Raw genomic sequence first — 18,135 nt, forward strand, 5'->3', positions numbered from 1 at the left:
GACTTCTGAGTAGATATCCCTACAGATTTCTTAACCAGCTGCCTCATTTTGGAGCTGCTGTGAGCCATGATACAAGCTAGAGGCTCTAGTAACCAAGAGAGCTGATAGCAAACCCCGTTCATCTCTCTCAGTCTCTAGCTATGCGGCCCAACCTAACGTTTAATTATCAAGTAACAGTCCAACACGTGGCTCATTAACCCTGACTCCCCAAGACCACTTTCTTTAGCTCACACACTGCTAGCAATGGCAATGCTTCTTTCTCAGCCATTCTTTCAGGCACCCATTACTTCCATCACCGCCAGCGCCCCCACCTCCAAAGCAGAATTCATCTTTCAGAAAATAAAAGTCTTAGTTCTGAATGCCTGGAACCGCTAGAGGGCATCGTGTTCCAAACCTGAATTCCTAGGAAAAATTCTTTTTATTCCATTTATACCCATTGCCTTAGAGACCTGCTGTTACCTTCCAGCCAGCCACGATCTACCCATACACAGCTGTTAATCCACTCATACGTAGCTACACATATTTGTTCTTTGGAGAGATTCAGCCACAGGAAGAAACAAAACAGAATAAAACACATCCAAACACCATCTGAGCATGCCATCACCATGCTATGAATAATCCATTTGTCAAGAGAAGAAGTATCCTCCTGTCCAGAAGTGTGTGCAATGACAGCGTTTGCTGGCCACAAACACAGCAGTAACTGCTACGCCCGCTGCTTATTTCGAGGCTTAGAGATTATTATAGGTGAGAGACAATCACATTCTGCTCATCAGCTGCAGCTGTATTCACTGGCAGTGAATTAATCAGCTTTCTGCCCAGACACCTCCCAAAGTGGCGACTGCAGGAACAGAAACGATCAGGACTCGCAGTTTGCCCCTGTACCATCGCAGCCCAGACTGGCAATTTAGCAGGACCTGCAGCCCCCACTGCAACGTGCCAAAGTGAGACGAGGAGCCAACGTGGTCCCTTGGCTGCTGTCTCTGCTGAGAGGCACAGTCTAAGGAGGTAAAATGAGGCTCAAGCTGCTGCAGCTTCATTAAGGGCTGTCTCAGCACCAGAGCCGGTAGCTCTGCTGGCAGGCTGTGACTCTGAGCAACAGACACTACAAACACAAACCAGAATCCTGAAGGACTCAGCACTTGTTTTCAAGAGGTGGTAGAGGGGGAAAAAAGCATGACGAGGAGCAAAGATATATGACAATAAAGGTTAAGGTATTTTTATTATAAAAGTCTATACAATGAGCACCAGACATAGCAATGCAATTACATCTGGTTTAGTTATATATATATTCCATATCTATATATCCATATAGATATATAGGTTTTGCTTTTACCAAAGTAAAACTGTTATATCACAAAATGCCTAATTCTACCATTTATTTATTGCTCAACAAGGATGGCACAAAACACACTCATAGCATAACTGTTGCCATGCTTATCTACTATACTGAATAAACAGCCAAACACTGCATAACAAACACAAAGCAGCTGTTAATTCTGAATTGGAATCAGTCTGGTCACTCACTCACTTATAAAAATATTGGAATCATATAGATTTAAGCATTATAAAGGAGGAATATATTATTTAAAACATTTAAATAGTGCATATTGACATTCTGCATGTGGTATATAAAACACAAACATTCATGTACAACGCTATACAGTAACATTAGTTTCAATGTTGGATACACCCGTGTCTGCAGACTGATAGAAAAGGAACTGAAGTGTACATTGCACAGTGAAACTGAATCAAGTTGATCAATGGTCTCAGGATTAGTTGAACCTCACAATTCCCTACGGTCCCACACCATTTTGCCATTACAAAAAAAGGCATACCACCAGTGCTCAATAGTTTTAGTGCTTTTCTTCTCAATTCCAAAATTACATGTCTACAAGCAGAATAAAACAAAACAGGAAGTATTCTACAGTACACAGATGAAACCTGAGCACTAAAATGCTACTTTCAATCTATTTCATATGCTTCATGACAGAATAGCAAGTCTATGAGGTTACATGCTCGCCACTTTTTACTTGGAGAAAGTTCATTTTTGGTCTTTCATAAAGCAGTGTGAATAACAGCTATGTTGCCATTAGCCAGCCATAAAAACATGCAGTGAGAGTAGGTGCATGCAGAACATGGCCACGATCAAACTGATACACTGAAGAAAAAAAACTGAGAAAGCACCAATTAAAATTAACACTTAGATTTTGCCAGATCAAAACCAGCTGCTGAGGGCTGCTGCAGAGCATAAAGCTAGCTAAATCATCACTCAGCACAGCAGATGTGATACTCAAAACATTATTTAGTTTCAACTCTGAAGCTAAATCATGCAAGGCCCATAAACTGTTTTGCTTATATCGTAAAGATTAGATATTTATTCTCCAACTGTAAAACAAAACCGTGATAAACAGCAGTAATTTCTTCACTCAAAGCTGTCAGTTCACCCTGTGGTGCACATCAACACGCTGATTTTAGCCCTTGATAGCGCATGCATTTCAGGTACTGAGGCTTTTTAACTGACCTAAGCCAGCACTTTCCAGCTGGAGCTACACAAGTCTGAGCAACATCCCGTTTCTCATACACTGTAACGTGCATCAAGTTCCTCAAATCTGCTGAAAGAGGAGATGCAGTATCCAATTCAGACAAAACACTACGCCACCACTAGCTGATAAACAAGAACCAATAAGACCTATGACAGTAATGTAAGTCCTGTAGGCAGCACGTGATATAACTTCTCAGTTTCCCAAGTTTTAAAAGACACTAAGTAAGGTCACTTTCTCCTTTGTCCACTGTCATCTTTATCCAGATGGAAATGTGACCACTAACAAGCAGAACCCATAGATGTTAATTATTATGGTTATAGATGCAATTTAGATTACCAGAAATTGAACTTGTTCCACAGCAGTTCTTTGGAAGGGATTGCAGGTTGGCTTTTAAACCTCCCAGGAAAAGAGAGATGTATTTTTAATTTGCTTTTTCTCCCTCCCCCCTACAATAAAATAGGCAACAGGAGTACTTCAGTATAGCATTACAGTATAAATAATTTCTTCTATAATGCAAAAGTTTGGTAATAAAAGGCTCGGAGTTCTCAAATGCCAAAGAACAAAATGCTATGGTTGTTTTAGAAGGTGGATGCATCCAGTACAAAATAAATGGATGGAAACTGTGTTTGCTAAAGTTGGATAGCGCAGTCTCAAGCGTACCGATCTCATTTGCTCTCTAGGCAGAACCCACTTACCCTTCAAACAACTTAGAGTGGCACCACAATAAAGTGCAAACTGTATTCTTTCAACAGCGCGTGAGATACGAACATAAGCACTCAGTAAGTACAGGGTAGTATGAGCAAAACGTTGTTCAGTGGTTTGGAGGAACCTAAGTTAAATGGATTTTGAAGAATCTTGTTTGCTGATAAGGACTTCTAACAGCCTAAGTTTGGCTTTGATCTTCTTGTACTCCCTGTACTCATCCAGCATTGGAACCCGATCTTCTTTCTGTACATTCCTGTAAAAAGAAACACAGGTGAGTTTCAGGAAAATCCTCCACGATGCAGGAAATCAAACACTGCACAGTTATCTTAGGAGAGAAAGAGAAAGGTCTGCCAAATGGTTCATCAGCAAGAGACCATCACATTTTAGGTCCTTGTGGTTAAAACTGCCATCACCAAAAAGCCAGACTGATAGTCCAGCAGCATTTACCCAGCACAGGTAAAAAACCATTCTCTTAAGTTCTGGAGCTTTTATTAACAGGATATGAAGGCTTTCATTTCAGGTTCTGTTTATACATCAAACAGAAATGCAAGTCAATTTAAATGAATCTAAGCTTTCACACTATGTAGACTGACACACAAATTGATAGCAGAGAACTGGTCTCAAATCAGTCTTATATAAGTAAGATTTATTTTTAAGGCAACCATTCATTATTAACTTCATCCCTGGCCATTAAAGTCAAAAGGAGTTACGTCTCAAATTCAGCAAACATTTGACAAAGCCATGACTAATGTATGACTAATTATCCATGAGTTTTTAGTTAAATGAGAAAACAATAAGAAGTGTATTGAAATGAGTCCAGAAAGTGATTGCCTTTTTCTTAACATGTTATTTTTGTTTATGAGGTGATGCACCCTGGAAAAACTCTTTGATACTACTTTCATTTTCATCGTTATAAACAGCAATAGTAACAGATGAAACAAAACTACGCAGCAGGTTTCCTCCACTATTACAAGCACACAATGTTATCTCCGTCAAGAGATTGTCTGCAGGAAAGATCAGATATATCTCACTTGGCAAAATTCATAAAAAGCTAAAGGAACATCTGGCTATAGAAGTGAAGCTGCTGTCCGGCATCTGCTTTTGTGCTGAACCAACCTTCCATTCTGCTGATAAAACTCCTCTTCAAATTCTCGTAATGTCTTGCGTAGCTTTTTCTTTTCAGCTCTGGCTTTCCACAGTTGCTCCAATAATTCAGGCCTGAAAAAGACCATCGGCCATACAATGGAATTTAGGTTCTTCAAAACTTACTCAAAATAACGGAGCTAGCTGGACTAATACTAAATTCACCCTGCTTGTAAGGACAACAGTATCTGACTGTGAAATACTAAAAACAACTAATAGTTAATAAAAAGGTGTACATTTTCTGCTCTCTACACAGCTTGAGTAAGCTGAAGAAGATTCAGAAGACACTAAACAATTCTCTGAATACAAAAAGAACTCAGACAATGTCAGAGGGAATAATGTTTGCTCAAGCCAAACAGCCCCTGAGAACTCCCAAACATGCCATTCCTTTCCACCCAGCATCACAGTTGGTATCACGACTAAGTGCAATCAGTGCAACTTCTGTGGCACAATTTTATACACACATAGAAGCAGCTCGGGTGCTTGACAGCCTAAGGTCCCGGGTCAGTTTCTCTTGGCCATCTTCGACATCGGACTCCGAGTTCTCAACTGGGCTTAAAACAGACTGTGTCTGGACAGCAGACTTTAAGATATCATTCAGGTCTGCAGACAAACCATCGCTTTCCTCCTCTTCTTCCTGAAACAGAAAGCAGAAATTCAGAACAAATACAGCACGCTCCCTTTCCCTCCTACAAGGGCTGGGAGATGCATTTTTAAAGACTGCATTGCACGCACCTTAATTTCTTCAAAAAAGTGGGCAGTTTCACCTTCAATGATGGGCTGTAACATCTGCCCCCGCCTCTTGGTTGATGGGGAACCCTGCAATATTTCAAGCTTCTTTAATTATATGCAAATAGACATGAAATGATGTGCATGGTCAGAACTCTGTTCAAGTCACCTAAGACCTAAGGGTCTGTTTTCTCCCTTCCAAAAAAAGGCTACAAACAGACTTAAAGAGCGTAAACAAAACAGCCTTAAAATCCAAAAACTCAGTTGCCCGAAACAGAAATAAATATTGCAGCTTATCATTCATGTAAAAAGAACTGAAACTCTAATACTCTTCTTTGAGCTTTCAATAAAAAGCAATTGCCCAATGTGTTCTGAACAAAATTCATAAAGCTCAAAGACATCTCTGGAATTCACTCTTGTTCCTCTTAATTTACAAAAAATGAAGCTATGTAAGGGCATTTTGTATCTTCTGCCATGAATGTGGTAGGAATAATTCTGCCAGTTTCTCTTTCCAGACTACTCTGAAGCCCAACAAGTGCTGTGCTACCTAAAAGTTATCTGCATCTGTTGAGTTTCAGCCTATCCACATGCTGCTGTGAGGCACAGGTGCTGTTGTTAGCTGCCTGTTACACACATGCCATTATGCTCTGCTCATCTCTTACGGCTGGACAGGATAAGCACTTTTAACTGATGAACTATTAGAACAGGAGAAAGGTAGAACATGAACACACATAGACAGTGACCTGTCAAAGAACTTCTGCGAGTGAAAGGAGCTTCCTGCTGCTTGATTTCCATGCAGGCTTCAGTGTATATGATTAATATCCCCTGCTACCCTAACAGATATCTCATGGAAGCAAATGTCATGTAATTTAAAAAGCAATTAATGAAATACCTGGCATAAAATATAGCCTACCTACAAGCTACCATTGAACTATTCCTGGTAATTACAGAGCTCCACTTATCTGTCTCACACATTTCAAAAGCAGAAGCCTGTGAAATACTTTGTCCATCGTCTACAGCAAGAACAGGAACGTTGTCACCAAGATCTCTTCTGAATTTAAAATTCTTTTGGCTGAATATCGACCATCACTTTGTTTCACACTTAAATAAAAAAGACTAACATTTCTAAGACTATGGACAACATGATACATTTGAAGGGCTTCAAATGATTTGAAGGGCTGGATTTCTGATATGAGAAATAAGGCAAAACCCAACCAAAGACACCAAAACCAAACTGTGGCTCAGCATGGAGAAATGCTAAGGTTATCAGAACAAATTCTGTGCTTATGGAATTCAGAAATGGATACTGACATCAAGCTGCCCTTAAACTTAAAGGGGACCACAGTTGAAATCGTGTTTTTCTATAAGAACAGCTATTCCTTTTTCCATATGGATTTTGAGTCATCTTGAACTGATTTCTTTATCTCAGTTCTTCAGCTTAAGGAGCTGGTTAAGAACAGTGAGAGTCACAGACTGCAGATTAAGTTACTGCTGAGTAAGCCATGCCCAGTTATTTAAATCTGATAGAGAACTGTCTGACTGTGTGCAGTCCCTTCCTTCTGAACGGGTCAGTAGCTAATATCAAAATCCCAAGTTTGAGTCAGCATGCAAGAGAACAAAAAGAGCTAGGTGGTTGTCATTCCACAGCTGCCTTATAGGTCACAACAAGAAAGGTTAATTCAGTCATTTTGCACAATAGGAAAAACTTTTCTTCCTTATCTCTTCAAGATGGGAAAGAAAGGGAAGAAAAAGCACAGCAAGCTAGGAGGAAATGAAGCGAAAACATGACGAAAGAGCAGATGATGTACAGATGCTGCAAGCAGGTGTCAATAACATGATTCTCACTAAGGAAACAAAAATGAATGAAGTGATTTTAATGGCCATCTTATCACTCCTGCCTCTGCACTACAGGAGAGGCAAGCTTCATTACAACTGGCGTTACTCTTCTTTGGAAGACCAATACAACACACACTGCAGATTGGTACTGAGCACAGTGACTTGCAAAGGACTCAGCCAAAGAAAGCTAGAACAACTTGTTTACTTCCACTGGGAACTATTTACTTCCTCAGAGCTGTCAAGGTAAAGCCTTGAACTGCTCTGTTCTCAGCAGTAAACCAAATGTCTCAACTACAACACCATCTCATACCTTCCAAAAGAAAGACGTGCTTTATTATGAGCTCTTCTGAAGCCATACTAGCAGTTCAAAAGGGGAAAAAATATAAATAGCATGTTTTACTCACAAGAATAGGAGTAATGCTTGCTCTAGTTAACATTTGTTTTACAAGTCTGTATCTGTCATAAAGTGGCTTCACAATATGTCTTTCTTCTCTAGTGACCTAAAGGCAGAGAAACCACAGAATTAATTATACCAGTCACTGAATAATATGCAAGCAAACAAAGCATTATGCTTCTCATGCCAGGCCACATCCATTCCAATTAGGAACATAAAACTAATTTGTGTGTATGCAATGGAGCTTATGGAAAGAAAAGGAAATAAGCACATGTTTATTTCCTTCTTATTTTTCCACTTTAAACTTCTTTTAGAAAAATACTGAGTTAAGATTTCTTAAATGTTAGATGAGCTCAAGTAGAAGTAAGCCCTCTGAAGACCGTAGAAAATAGGGAAAAGGGCACCAAGAGCTGGGGGAGAAGACTGCATAACTTGCAATGACGATGACTCTCCAGAAGTGACAGGGGAAAAAAAGATGAAATTGCAGACAGGCTTCATCTGATACCTGATTGTACGCTCAATTCTTGGCCATTATGTTTACTAAAAACAATGAGACTTGAAGGTTATCATCACCAGTTACTGACTTTTTCCTCTAAGGGGCTCATAGGGTCAGTACCAATAGCACTAATGCCATTTTTCTTCCTGGGCTTTTATAACTGAAAGGCTTGATCAGATGCATACAGTAGTGCTGATTACTGAGTTGGTGCATGAAGTCCAGAAGACTGACAGAACGTTAGCTGGAAGCATCTTCTGACTGGACAAGCAAATGCTGATCACTGTCCATGACTAAAAACTCAGAACTCTAGGTGCTAGCTGCCAGTTAGTTCCTCCCACCACCTACTTCAGAAGTGTCTCAATTTTTGGTTTTGTGAAACCCATAGTAAACTGACAGACCTTTTCCTAGGAAATCCAATAGTATTTGTGATTTTTGTTTAAAAATAACACAAAGAAGATTACTCTGCTTCACAGACAAGAATGGCACCAACCTATACAAATTACTTTGCAAACTCCAGTGACCCACTGATCTGCGAGAAAGGGCCTGTGTAATGAATCAATACACAAAGCCTAATTTTCACAAGTTCATGCAGTAGCTTCATTCGATGGCAACATGGAAACAGATCATTGTTTGGAAAAAAAACCCAGGTATTACTGATAATTATCACTACTCCTGCACAAGAAATCCCACAGTCTAAGTGCACATTAGCATCGCCGATGAAGCAGAAGAGGAATTACCGGTCGTCCATGTTGACTTTCATAATACAGGAGACTTTTCTGGAGAGATGTTTTCTCTTCTACCAAATGGTCCTTTGTCATTTTCTGTTAGAAGAATTGTTCATATTAATCAAAAGTCACTTCAGCAGCTTTTTTGTTTTTTTACTGTATCAGCTATAAACACAACTTCACCAAAACCTGAGATGAATTAATACATACATCCCAGCTTAATCAGATTTAAAGCTGCTCAATGTTGTAATCAGACACCAGAATCTTATGCTTACTTTTATATCTTCTGGCAAACATCTCTCAACTCGTTTTTCCTTTAATCTTTTCAAAATGAGTTCAAGTGTAGCTTCCTTGGTGGGCTTCTTCTCCTTCTGCACGACCCGCATCTCATCTCCATTTTCTTCTTCTTCTTGGTCAAGAGAGGAACCAAAGCTTTTTGGTAGAGTGTTGCTTCGTGGACGTGTTTGAGGTATGAATTCTCCATCTGAGCTCTTCTGCTTCGCATCTGAAAACAGAAAAACTGCTTAATCTGAAAGTTTAAGAGAACCAATTCCCTCTGTTTAACTGCAAAATAAGGAACACATCTGTCTGCATAGGCAAGATTTCTCTTCTAAAAACAAAGCCACGAAAATAAGTTTGATTTTGCTTTTGGAATAGATCAGAATCTAGAAGTTAAAGATTTGTACAAGATCTGTGTAATTGTGCTGAATGAGTTATCACTTCTATTTTAGTCATATATATATAATTTGTTTTTGTCAACCTGAAGCACAGCATCCCTTACCTTTTATTTGCTTTCTTAATTTAGTAAGGTCAGTCATCCATTTTAAAACTTTTGGATTGGCTGCAATATCACTGTAGGAGGGCTGAAAAGTAATATAAAGTTTTATATGAACATGTTGAAGATCATTTATAAACATTTCATAAAATACATGGCAATATTTATGGCAGCAAAGGTGACTAGCCAACATAATGAACACTTGTTAAAATAAACTTGAAATAAGGCATCCGAAGTTGATCCAGAGAGAGGTAAAGATGCTTTTGTTTTTCCACTGGCTTCAAATATCCCTTCAGTCCAACTGAACATCAACATTTGCTCACCAGGTACTTTGGCATGTTTTCCTCATCCTGCCATCGTCTACTTTTGCAGAAAGCAGCATGTAACAAAGTGAGCTCAGAGTTCTTCAGTGACGAAACAAGAAGTGACTTAGCTCCACCACACAGCCATTTATCCTGAATAACAGCAGTAACTTACCTTACTGTTCTTCTCCTTCTCAAACTGTTCCTCAAATTGCTTTATTTTTTTCTGTAGTTTCTTGACAAGCTGATAAGGCGTCTTGTCTTCCCTTTTGTCATCTTTCGAGCTGAAGGACGCTCTTCGTGTTCTGTATTAAAAACATTTTAAAATGTAATTTCAAATAATTAAGCCAGTGCAAACAACATTGGGCTAGCAGATGACTAACTCGTTTTGGTTTTCTTTTTCAGTTCATAATATATTCTTTTCAGACTTTCAGTCAGAGCTTCTTACATACTCAATCACAACGCTACCATCCGCTGCCTTCAAAATGTGATGTTATTTTCTCCTGTCTTCAATACTATCCCTAACAGAAATAGTTCTGTGGTGAAAAACACCATTTGAAATTCAAGTACTGTCAATTACATTGTCATGAAAACAGCTCAGATCTTTCTGGTGGCTAAGTTGCTTATCTAAATTACAAGATTATCAGCACTTCTTGAAACATTTGGCACAAAACACAGCCTAGTCTAGAAGCTACCACTGAACAATCCTTGGTAATTAGGCAGCTCCACTTATCTGTCTTAGATAGCTCAATAAATGCTTATCTTAAAAAGAAGAAATAATATCCATCATCTGATCTGTTTGACTTCCAAATACATTTCTGCAGCACGCAACTCCAGTCTTGAATCACCTTTTACACTTAGCTCCTTCACATTTGTGCCTTATGAAAACTCTGCATTTCAAGACCAACTGTAAGAATTTTCTAGCACACACATTACACAAGGTGCCTGAAATACCTCTTGGTGCAGCCAGTGACGTCCACATAATTCAAGATATTACTAAGATATACTAATCTAATTATCTGCTGGTGTAGATCCTTATTAGTTTCAGAATGAGAACAGCTATTAGAATCAGCACTTTTCTACGGGTCAGTCTCGTACATCATGTTGACAGTACTCATCAACTGCAGTCTGCCCCTAACTGGAGAGCATTTGGGAAAGCATCTTTTGCATCAATAAACCTGTGACAGAAAATTAGGAATTCTGAAGTTGGTCTTTCCTGTTCCAAATCTTCTCATTTTTATGAGGTTATTTCTTCTCTAATAATCATGGTGATTTTTCTCAAATGGCTTTTCATATCAGCAGTATTATGAAGTACAGGCCACAGGTTATTTACAGCTTTGGAAGTCCACACAAATAACTTCCAGCTTCTATAATTACAACGCTGAGTTCAACTGGCTTGATCCTCTACAGCAACAAGAGAACCTGCATTAAAGGACCCTACAACTCCACTGTACTGCTGTCCCACCTGTCTCCTTTTAATAGTTGATGCTTTCCCTTAACCCTCCTGAACGAAGGCTTTTCAAAGGCCAAATGAAGACCCTTCCCAGTTCATCACTGCATGTTTTTGTTGCAATGCTCTCTTTACTGGGAGTGGATATACAAAACAAACAGGAAATCACACAACATGAAAGTTGATACTCGTGCCATTGGAAAAAAAATTACATAAAACCATATCACAGCATCCAGCAAAGCCTGGTAAACAAAGGATATAAATAATGGCTTTGGACCAAGAAGTGTCATTACAACAGGTTACCAGAAGCCCAGTCTGAACGCCAGGGAAAATCTGTCCTACTTTTATATTCTTTCCCTCAGCATCTGCCAGTGGCCACTTGGAGAGACAGCCATCCCAGATGAATGTCTGGTCTGACCTAGGATGGCAATTCCCAGGTGTGCAAAACTGCCAACTGGCTGTGTAACGAGACATCTGACCTTGGTTTTCAGTTTGTGTCATACCACAGAAAACTTCTGACGTTTTTAAGCAGCTGAATTTTCATACCAGAAGTAACTGCCACAACCCCCACCAAACTGCACTGAAGTACATACCTAACAAAAGAAAGTGCTTTGGATGAAGAATCCAATGTTTCTGGATCATGTAAGAAACGCTGGCTTTGCCCAAAGTCCAAACTGCGGTGTGACAACATCGGGTGACAGTCCTCCTCCAACGGATGATTGGTCATCCTGCCAGCCTGTGGGGAAAGCTGAGCTTCTCCAGATTCACTGTCTTCCTGCCAAGATTTGAAAGCAGGAAATGGATCTGTAAGATAAAAAAGGGAAACAAAATGGTACTTGTCTGTTAACAGAACTATAAAGAAGAATCAAGAGGAAACAACTGTTACGTGATACTTAGTCTTGTATGCTATAAAGGATGTAGTGTCATACACAAAGTGAATAAAAACAGTGGAATACATCAGAAAGCTACAAATTCTGTCATATAACAATTGAAAGAAAAACATACTGAAATGAAGTATGCACACTAGGATCCCTTTTTCAAAGTGTTTCTTAGGAGTATGCATTTCTGAACAGTTCAACAGTGTGAGAGAGCATTACTTATTTACTTATCAGAAATGTTACGTTAGAAGAACACACTTATTGCCTGTTTCAAGTATTGCTATGGAAATTAAGTTCCATGTGAGCTCTGAAAGATTCTCCTCTTGACTTTGAACGAGGCAAGCCTGACAACACCTCTTCAGGTACAATTCCACTTGCTCAGCCTTTTTAAAGGAGTGTTGGTGCGATTGTTTTTGTTTTTTTTGTTGCTGTTGTTTGTCTGTTTGATCTCTAATGTAGGTATAGTTTAAATCCATCTTGACATCACTGAGAAAAAGAGATTTTTTAGTTTGTGGAAGGGGACTTTCAGGCAGGGGATTCCAAAACAATTTACTATATATATATTTTTAATAACCCTATTAAAAAGTTGGTTGTGATCCCTTACAATTCTCAACCACGGCCGTCTTGCCATCTAACAAAAAGCTGAGAAAGCCCTCCAAGTACTTCAGTTGAAAATCTCCCCCTTCCCTTTCAGAAGTTTGCTTAGTATTTTCCAAACCAGAAATCTTGAAAACCGGGTTCAAAGTGTGCAGAACAACAATAAAACCCACAACGGAATCTTTGAAAAATAAATAAATGGGAACCCTTGTACCTGCTTTCCAGAGTGCATCCACTAAGAATTGTGGAGGTTTTGCTCAGGGAGTTTTTTTGGTGGGTTTTGTTCTTTTCTTTTCTTTTTAAAGCTAGACTCTTGCCCGCTTATGCAGTACAAGGCATAAGAAGGGGGCCCTTAAGGAGGAAAAAATACTGCAAATCAGAACATTCCCAAGATAAGGGACAGCAGGTGAAGGGTTAGTTAGAAAGCAAACCATAAACTATCAAAAGGCAGATAACTGAATGTATGGCGAACCATACTTACCCTCCCCTTCTCTCTGCAGATGCATTGTTTTGAAATCAATGAGGGGAAAAGTGATAGGGCATGGCGCTAATAAAATGAAAAAGAATGGCAAAAATACTAAAGTGAACACACAGCACAGTCAGAACAAACCATACATAACATGTAAAGCAGGAAGATACAGTACCAGGGGAAGAAAACCCCGTCTTTTGAGCCAGGCTCTGAACACTCTCAACTGCCAGGCAATTGCAGTGGCAGGTAAGGATGCTCAGGCCTTTGTAAGCTTGAACTGTTTACCAGAAAGGTTTACAGAACTGACACAGGAATAGTAAAGACTTACTGCCTTTAATAAGAGTCTCATGCATCTTCACAGTAACAAAGGACAAGTTCTGCATGTAGTTCTGCCCATAGCTTGTAAATAAGAGATGGCAGTAACTTTCAAAAAGAGGACAAATGCAGAATAAATGCACTCAAACACAGATTAACCAATCTGCATTTCCCCCAATTAAGGCAGCAAGCGTTTCATGCTCATTTTCAAGATTCCCATTGATTACAAGTCGTTAAGTGTGCCATCACATAGGATTTAATAATCCAAACCTTTAGAAAGATTTGGGCTAGCAGATTTCTTTGCAAAGCCAATGTAGTTGAACAGAATGCTACAAGGACTTGCAGTGCCTGAGATCCCAACAGCCATTCTAAAAAAGACTGAAGAATAGCCAAAACTGAAGACTTCACCACATGCAAATACCATATCTTGCAAAATACCATGATTTTATTACTGAGAATCATTTAATGTAAATTTATTCAGATATCCTACATTCTCTTTGAAGATATACATGTATTTGGATAAGCAATACCAAAGTAACTTTTATGAACAGATTTAGAGAAATAATGAGAATGGAATCCACAAGTGTACTGAGAACACGTATTAAACATGTACTGAAGGTTAACACAGAGACTGTAACAAAACACAACATGCAAGTAAGCGATGTAAATAAATACTGACAACATAAAGCAAGTATTTCCCAACCATAAGTGAGGGATCAAATTACAAACATCATCATTTCTAAAGGGTCAAAAACAAAGTATGGATTAATGCAGGGAATTCGTTTGGAAAACAGCCAACTTCAGTGACAAATTCAGTTATTTTAAGCTGCCACTATTTGAGCTTTGGGAGCTTTGTGTGCTGGCATGCTGCAGTTTCACATTGCACTGCCGTAGCTCAAAGGTACGTAGTTTACTTCATGAAGTTTAACATTTCTAGCACAAGATAAAAGTAACCACATTCTTTCTTTGTTACTAGTGCCTTATTAATGCCTAATGACGACAATTTAAACACATCTCAAAAAAATAGCTGTCACTGGAACCGCCTGCTTCAAGTTAAACAATCCCTGGGTAGTGAATCTGCACTAAATCTACCATTTCACATCGAAAATGAGTGGATGGGGGTCATCCTCCTGCTGGTGACAGCTTGCAATATTTAATCAAACTAACAAGTGGACTTTTCTTGTGAAGTGCAGATTGATGATTCAGATGATTCATGACAGGAGAACAGCAGCGTTTAAAGAACATGTAAGAAGACAAGTAGCTAACATTATCAATGAGTGTTTTGCTGTGGTTAGAGTACAGAGAAGTTATGCTCTTATACAAGTAGGACAGCATAAGCAGTCATTTCCACATATTTGAGCAACCACATTCAATCAAGTCAGAAGTTCAGGAGGTTGCTACACATGAAGGCCATAAAGAATAAGATCATAAACTATATTTTGTACTTCTTGCTTTCCCTGAAATCATATTCATTGTTAATTTGTACTTGAAAATTCAGGCTGTTTCAAGTTGTCCAGTGACAAGGAAGCCAATACTGGACATTTCTGATGCTCAAGACAAAGCAACCAACAGACTTCTCAGACTAAATCAAATGTAAATGGCTATGCTTAGTAGTTCAGTGATTTTGTGTCAAATTCAGCTAGCATGTGAACTTCAGTAACTTGGATTGGAAAAAAAAAATAATCACAAAATTCAACATGAATATCAACTGCATCATAAAAATCAAAGTATTTTTATGAGGACTCATGTGAGAGAGAGACCAGAGCATTTTAAGTCACTTGAAAAACACATAAACAATTTTGCATGAAGCTTAGACTCTTTTGCTTTCTTTGGCTTTTTTCTTTTTTTTAAAGTCCCTTCTAAGTTGCAGAAAGATCTGCAACAAGAGGAGACCTATGCTGTACACAGTAAAATTGGCCAAGTCATATAGGAACGTTATATTCAGATGAAGCTAAAGGGAAAGTGGATAAGTTACTTTACGAAGTAGGAGAAGCAGTCTGGTATTTCATTTATTCTAACTAGCTGAGTATATTGTGAATTAAAGGGCAAAAATTACCTTCCCATTTGTCTCCATCAGATGCATTCTTCAGATCTAAACGTGGTACTTGGACACTCAGTGCTTCCTCAGGAACAGAAACGTCACCATCCCCTGACACCTCTGCATCAGTATTTGCATTGAGATCACAAGCTTTGGTACTTGAATCCTGTTACAAATAACAGCACAGAACAATTTCATTCATTCTTATTTAGCAGCTGAAAACCAGGTCAGTATTCAGTGCTGCTCCTGGCACTTCTGGAAGCTCTTTAAAAAACAAAAAATTATTTCCTTACTCAAGTAAGGTGCTCCCATGTTTCATAAGGAACCGTAAACAAGCTTCTTCTTCCCTCCCACAGCATTAGCCAATTACTGGCATAAACAAAGTATTTCTTACACAAGATGCATGAGCATAAGCTTGCTGTGTTGCCCAAAATTTCCAAAAAGCTAGACAATGGGATCTGACAGATCTTACAGATCTTGTGGCTACACAACCAACAACACAGACTTCTAAGAGCTACATTTACTGGCATTTTTTTTGCATGTCTGCATTTATATATATAAATGAAATTATCATCTTACCAGAAACATTTCTGAAGATATTCTATCATTGCCATCAATCAAAATACTATTTTGCCTAAAAAAAAAAACAACAAATCCAGTTATCATCTTAAATGCATTTCATTCTTACATACAGAATGCATTTTTAGCAGATATGTAATTGATTTCCTTGAAGTGATCACTAGAACTCTGGAGAGCAGAAGTGAGGTTGTTTGGGGGTGGCACCCCTGTTCTTCACAGTTTCCAACTGAAACATGTAAACAAGCAATTGGGCTTCAAACAGCCTGGAAACAGACACAGCTCAAACAAGGAATAAACATTTTGAAACAAATGAGCTCAAACTGAACACTCCAATCAGTGCTGAACTCAATTGCATATGAACCTAAAATTTTCTGGCTAATTACTGTTACCAGCATTAATTCCCAAATGGCTGAGTGGTACACTGTGCCAAAATATTTTAAAGAAATAATCTTGTTTGTTTGTCTTACGTTCTCAGAAATTACACATTCTGCCACATAAGCGATAAATGAAAAATTCCTACCTTTCACTATTATTTTCTCCATCAACATCTGCATCTTTATCACATTGTTTCAATAACACATCTGCAGGCTGTTGGCAAAAAGTACATTTAGAAAGATTGAAAATATTTCTGTAATTGTGGACCACAAAAAAGCCCTCAAGAATGAAAACCACAAGTTTCTATGCATGTGTGGAACTCACACTGTTTAACCAACGCAATACTTCCACATTTAAAGTGAGGTCAACAATTCAGTGCATTACTCACTAGAAGACCAACAGTGAAATCTCTATCTTCAGACTCAGCATGATTGGTTGTTTTTGTTTCTTAAGGTGGATACCAACACTGTCCCTGCAAATTGTCAGAGCGTGAGTTTTGGGGTGACAGGAAATACTTACTGCCACGACTCTGAGTCTCAGAGAGAACTGAGTGGGATGCAGATTTGGGCTCGGTGTTGTATGAAATGAAACAAGTCTGACAGACTTCCTAGAAGGAACTTCTCATCCCGGTTATTAAATAAAACAGCAGCAGAACTAGAAGGGGATGAGGATATGCTGGCATTTTTATGGCACCATCTCACAGAACAAGTTCAGATTAATTAACATCACCATTTTGTACACTAGAAGTTGGCACAAGAAGATTGCTTTAAATATTTAAGCCAAAGCCCAGTATTTGCCTTCTTTGAGAAGCACCATCTTTGGGAGAATGTAACTGGAAAAATGTTTTATATCCCTCTTGAATAATATGTTACATTTTATTTCAGATTTTAGAAAGCAATCCCAGCTGATCTTTAAAATGTCTGAAAATAATATTTTAAGTTGCTCTGAGCTCAAATGCATGTAGCATTCAAGTATTTTACATGGCAACATACTTCCCTTCCTCACACACAGCTCCATCTCCACGTTATTTCCTCAAGCCAAATTCCAATTCAAGACAACAATTTCTTAATAACAGCTTTTCTGCCATAGAGAATCACATTTATTGTAGCTGTAGAATCAGCTGTTCCTTTTTCCATGTCAGACCTAAAGCAAAGCTCACGTACAGAAGCTCATCTTTACTCTCCTGCACCCCCTATGCAACACCCAAGCATCATGCTCTCCCTTCACATTCTTACTGCAGTGATGTTCTTTTAGCCCTGAAGTGAATGCATTTCTTAAAAAGTATCATTCACATTTCTCAGGTGTTCTTTTACTGAAAACACTGATACAGAATACAGTGCACTGAAATTTAGATCTATAGATTCTAAAGCAATATGCAAGGATAAAGCTGCGACTGGAAGCCAACTTGTTAGGTTATTCAGAGTCATTTGAGATCCATGAAAGAACACAGTTGCTTTCTCAACTTTAACACCAACTTCAGTCATCATTAACATTTCATTTTCTGAGCAAAACAGTTTTAAAAACATATAAAATGTTCTCTTTTTACTAATATCAGATCCTACTATCTGTTCATACAGGATAAACAGATTTTTCTGTACAGGAACACAAATGGTCAATCCCAATACTTCTTAAGATGACAGGTAAACATTGAACCCTTCTTCTCAAGAGGCCACAAGTTTAATTTTCTTTTTTCTTTTGTGTAACACCACAAGTACAAGAGCTCTCAGTGGGATGGAGGGGGTTGAGCTGTCAGCTCAGCAGAATTCAAACATCTAAGCAAAGAGGT

General features: G+C 38.6%; 1 protein-coding gene across 1 annotated transcript in view; it reads right to left on the bottom strand.

The window, feature by feature from the left end:
• Positions 1–1,192: 1,192 nt before the first annotated feature.
• Positions 1,193–18,135, bottom strand: part of FAM13B (family with sequence similarity 13 member B) — a 39,985-nt gene continuing 23,042 nt past the window's right edge. The window contains exons 12-25 of the mRNA XM_042881804.1: positions 16,495–16,652; positions 15,975–16,029; positions 15,414–15,561; positions 13,055–13,120; positions 11,692–11,902; positions 9,824–9,953; positions 9,353–9,434; positions 8,847–9,076; positions 8,584–8,667; positions 7,361–7,456; positions 5,127–5,210; positions 4,856–5,028; positions 4,365–4,466; positions 1,193–3,501 (exon numbers count right to left, since the gene is read on the bottom strand). Of these exons, the coding sequence (XP_042737738.1) occupies positions 3,378–3,501; positions 4,365–4,466; positions 4,856–5,028; positions 5,127–5,210; positions 7,361–7,456; positions 8,584–8,667; positions 8,847–9,076; positions 9,353–9,434; positions 9,824–9,953; positions 11,692–11,902; positions 13,055–13,120; positions 15,414–15,561; positions 15,975–16,029; positions 16,495–16,652 (1,743 nt within the window). The 3' untranslated portion in view covers positions 1,193–3,377. The remainder of the gene's footprint in view (positions 3,502–4,364; positions 4,467–4,855; positions 5,029–5,126; positions 5,211–7,360; positions 7,457–8,583; positions 8,668–8,846; positions 9,077–9,352; positions 9,435–9,823; positions 9,954–11,691; positions 11,903–13,054; positions 13,121–15,413; positions 15,562–15,974; positions 16,030–16,494; positions 16,653–18,135) is intronic.

This window comes from Lagopus leucura, unplaced genomic scaffold, assembly GCF_019238085.1.
Source record: "Lagopus leucura isolate 7727_CA_CO unplaced genomic scaffold, USGS_WTPT01 Super-Scaffold_100030, whole genome shotgun sequence".
NCBI classification, from domain to species: Eukaryota; Metazoa; Chordata; class Aves; order Galliformes; family Phasianidae; genus Lagopus; species Lagopus leucura.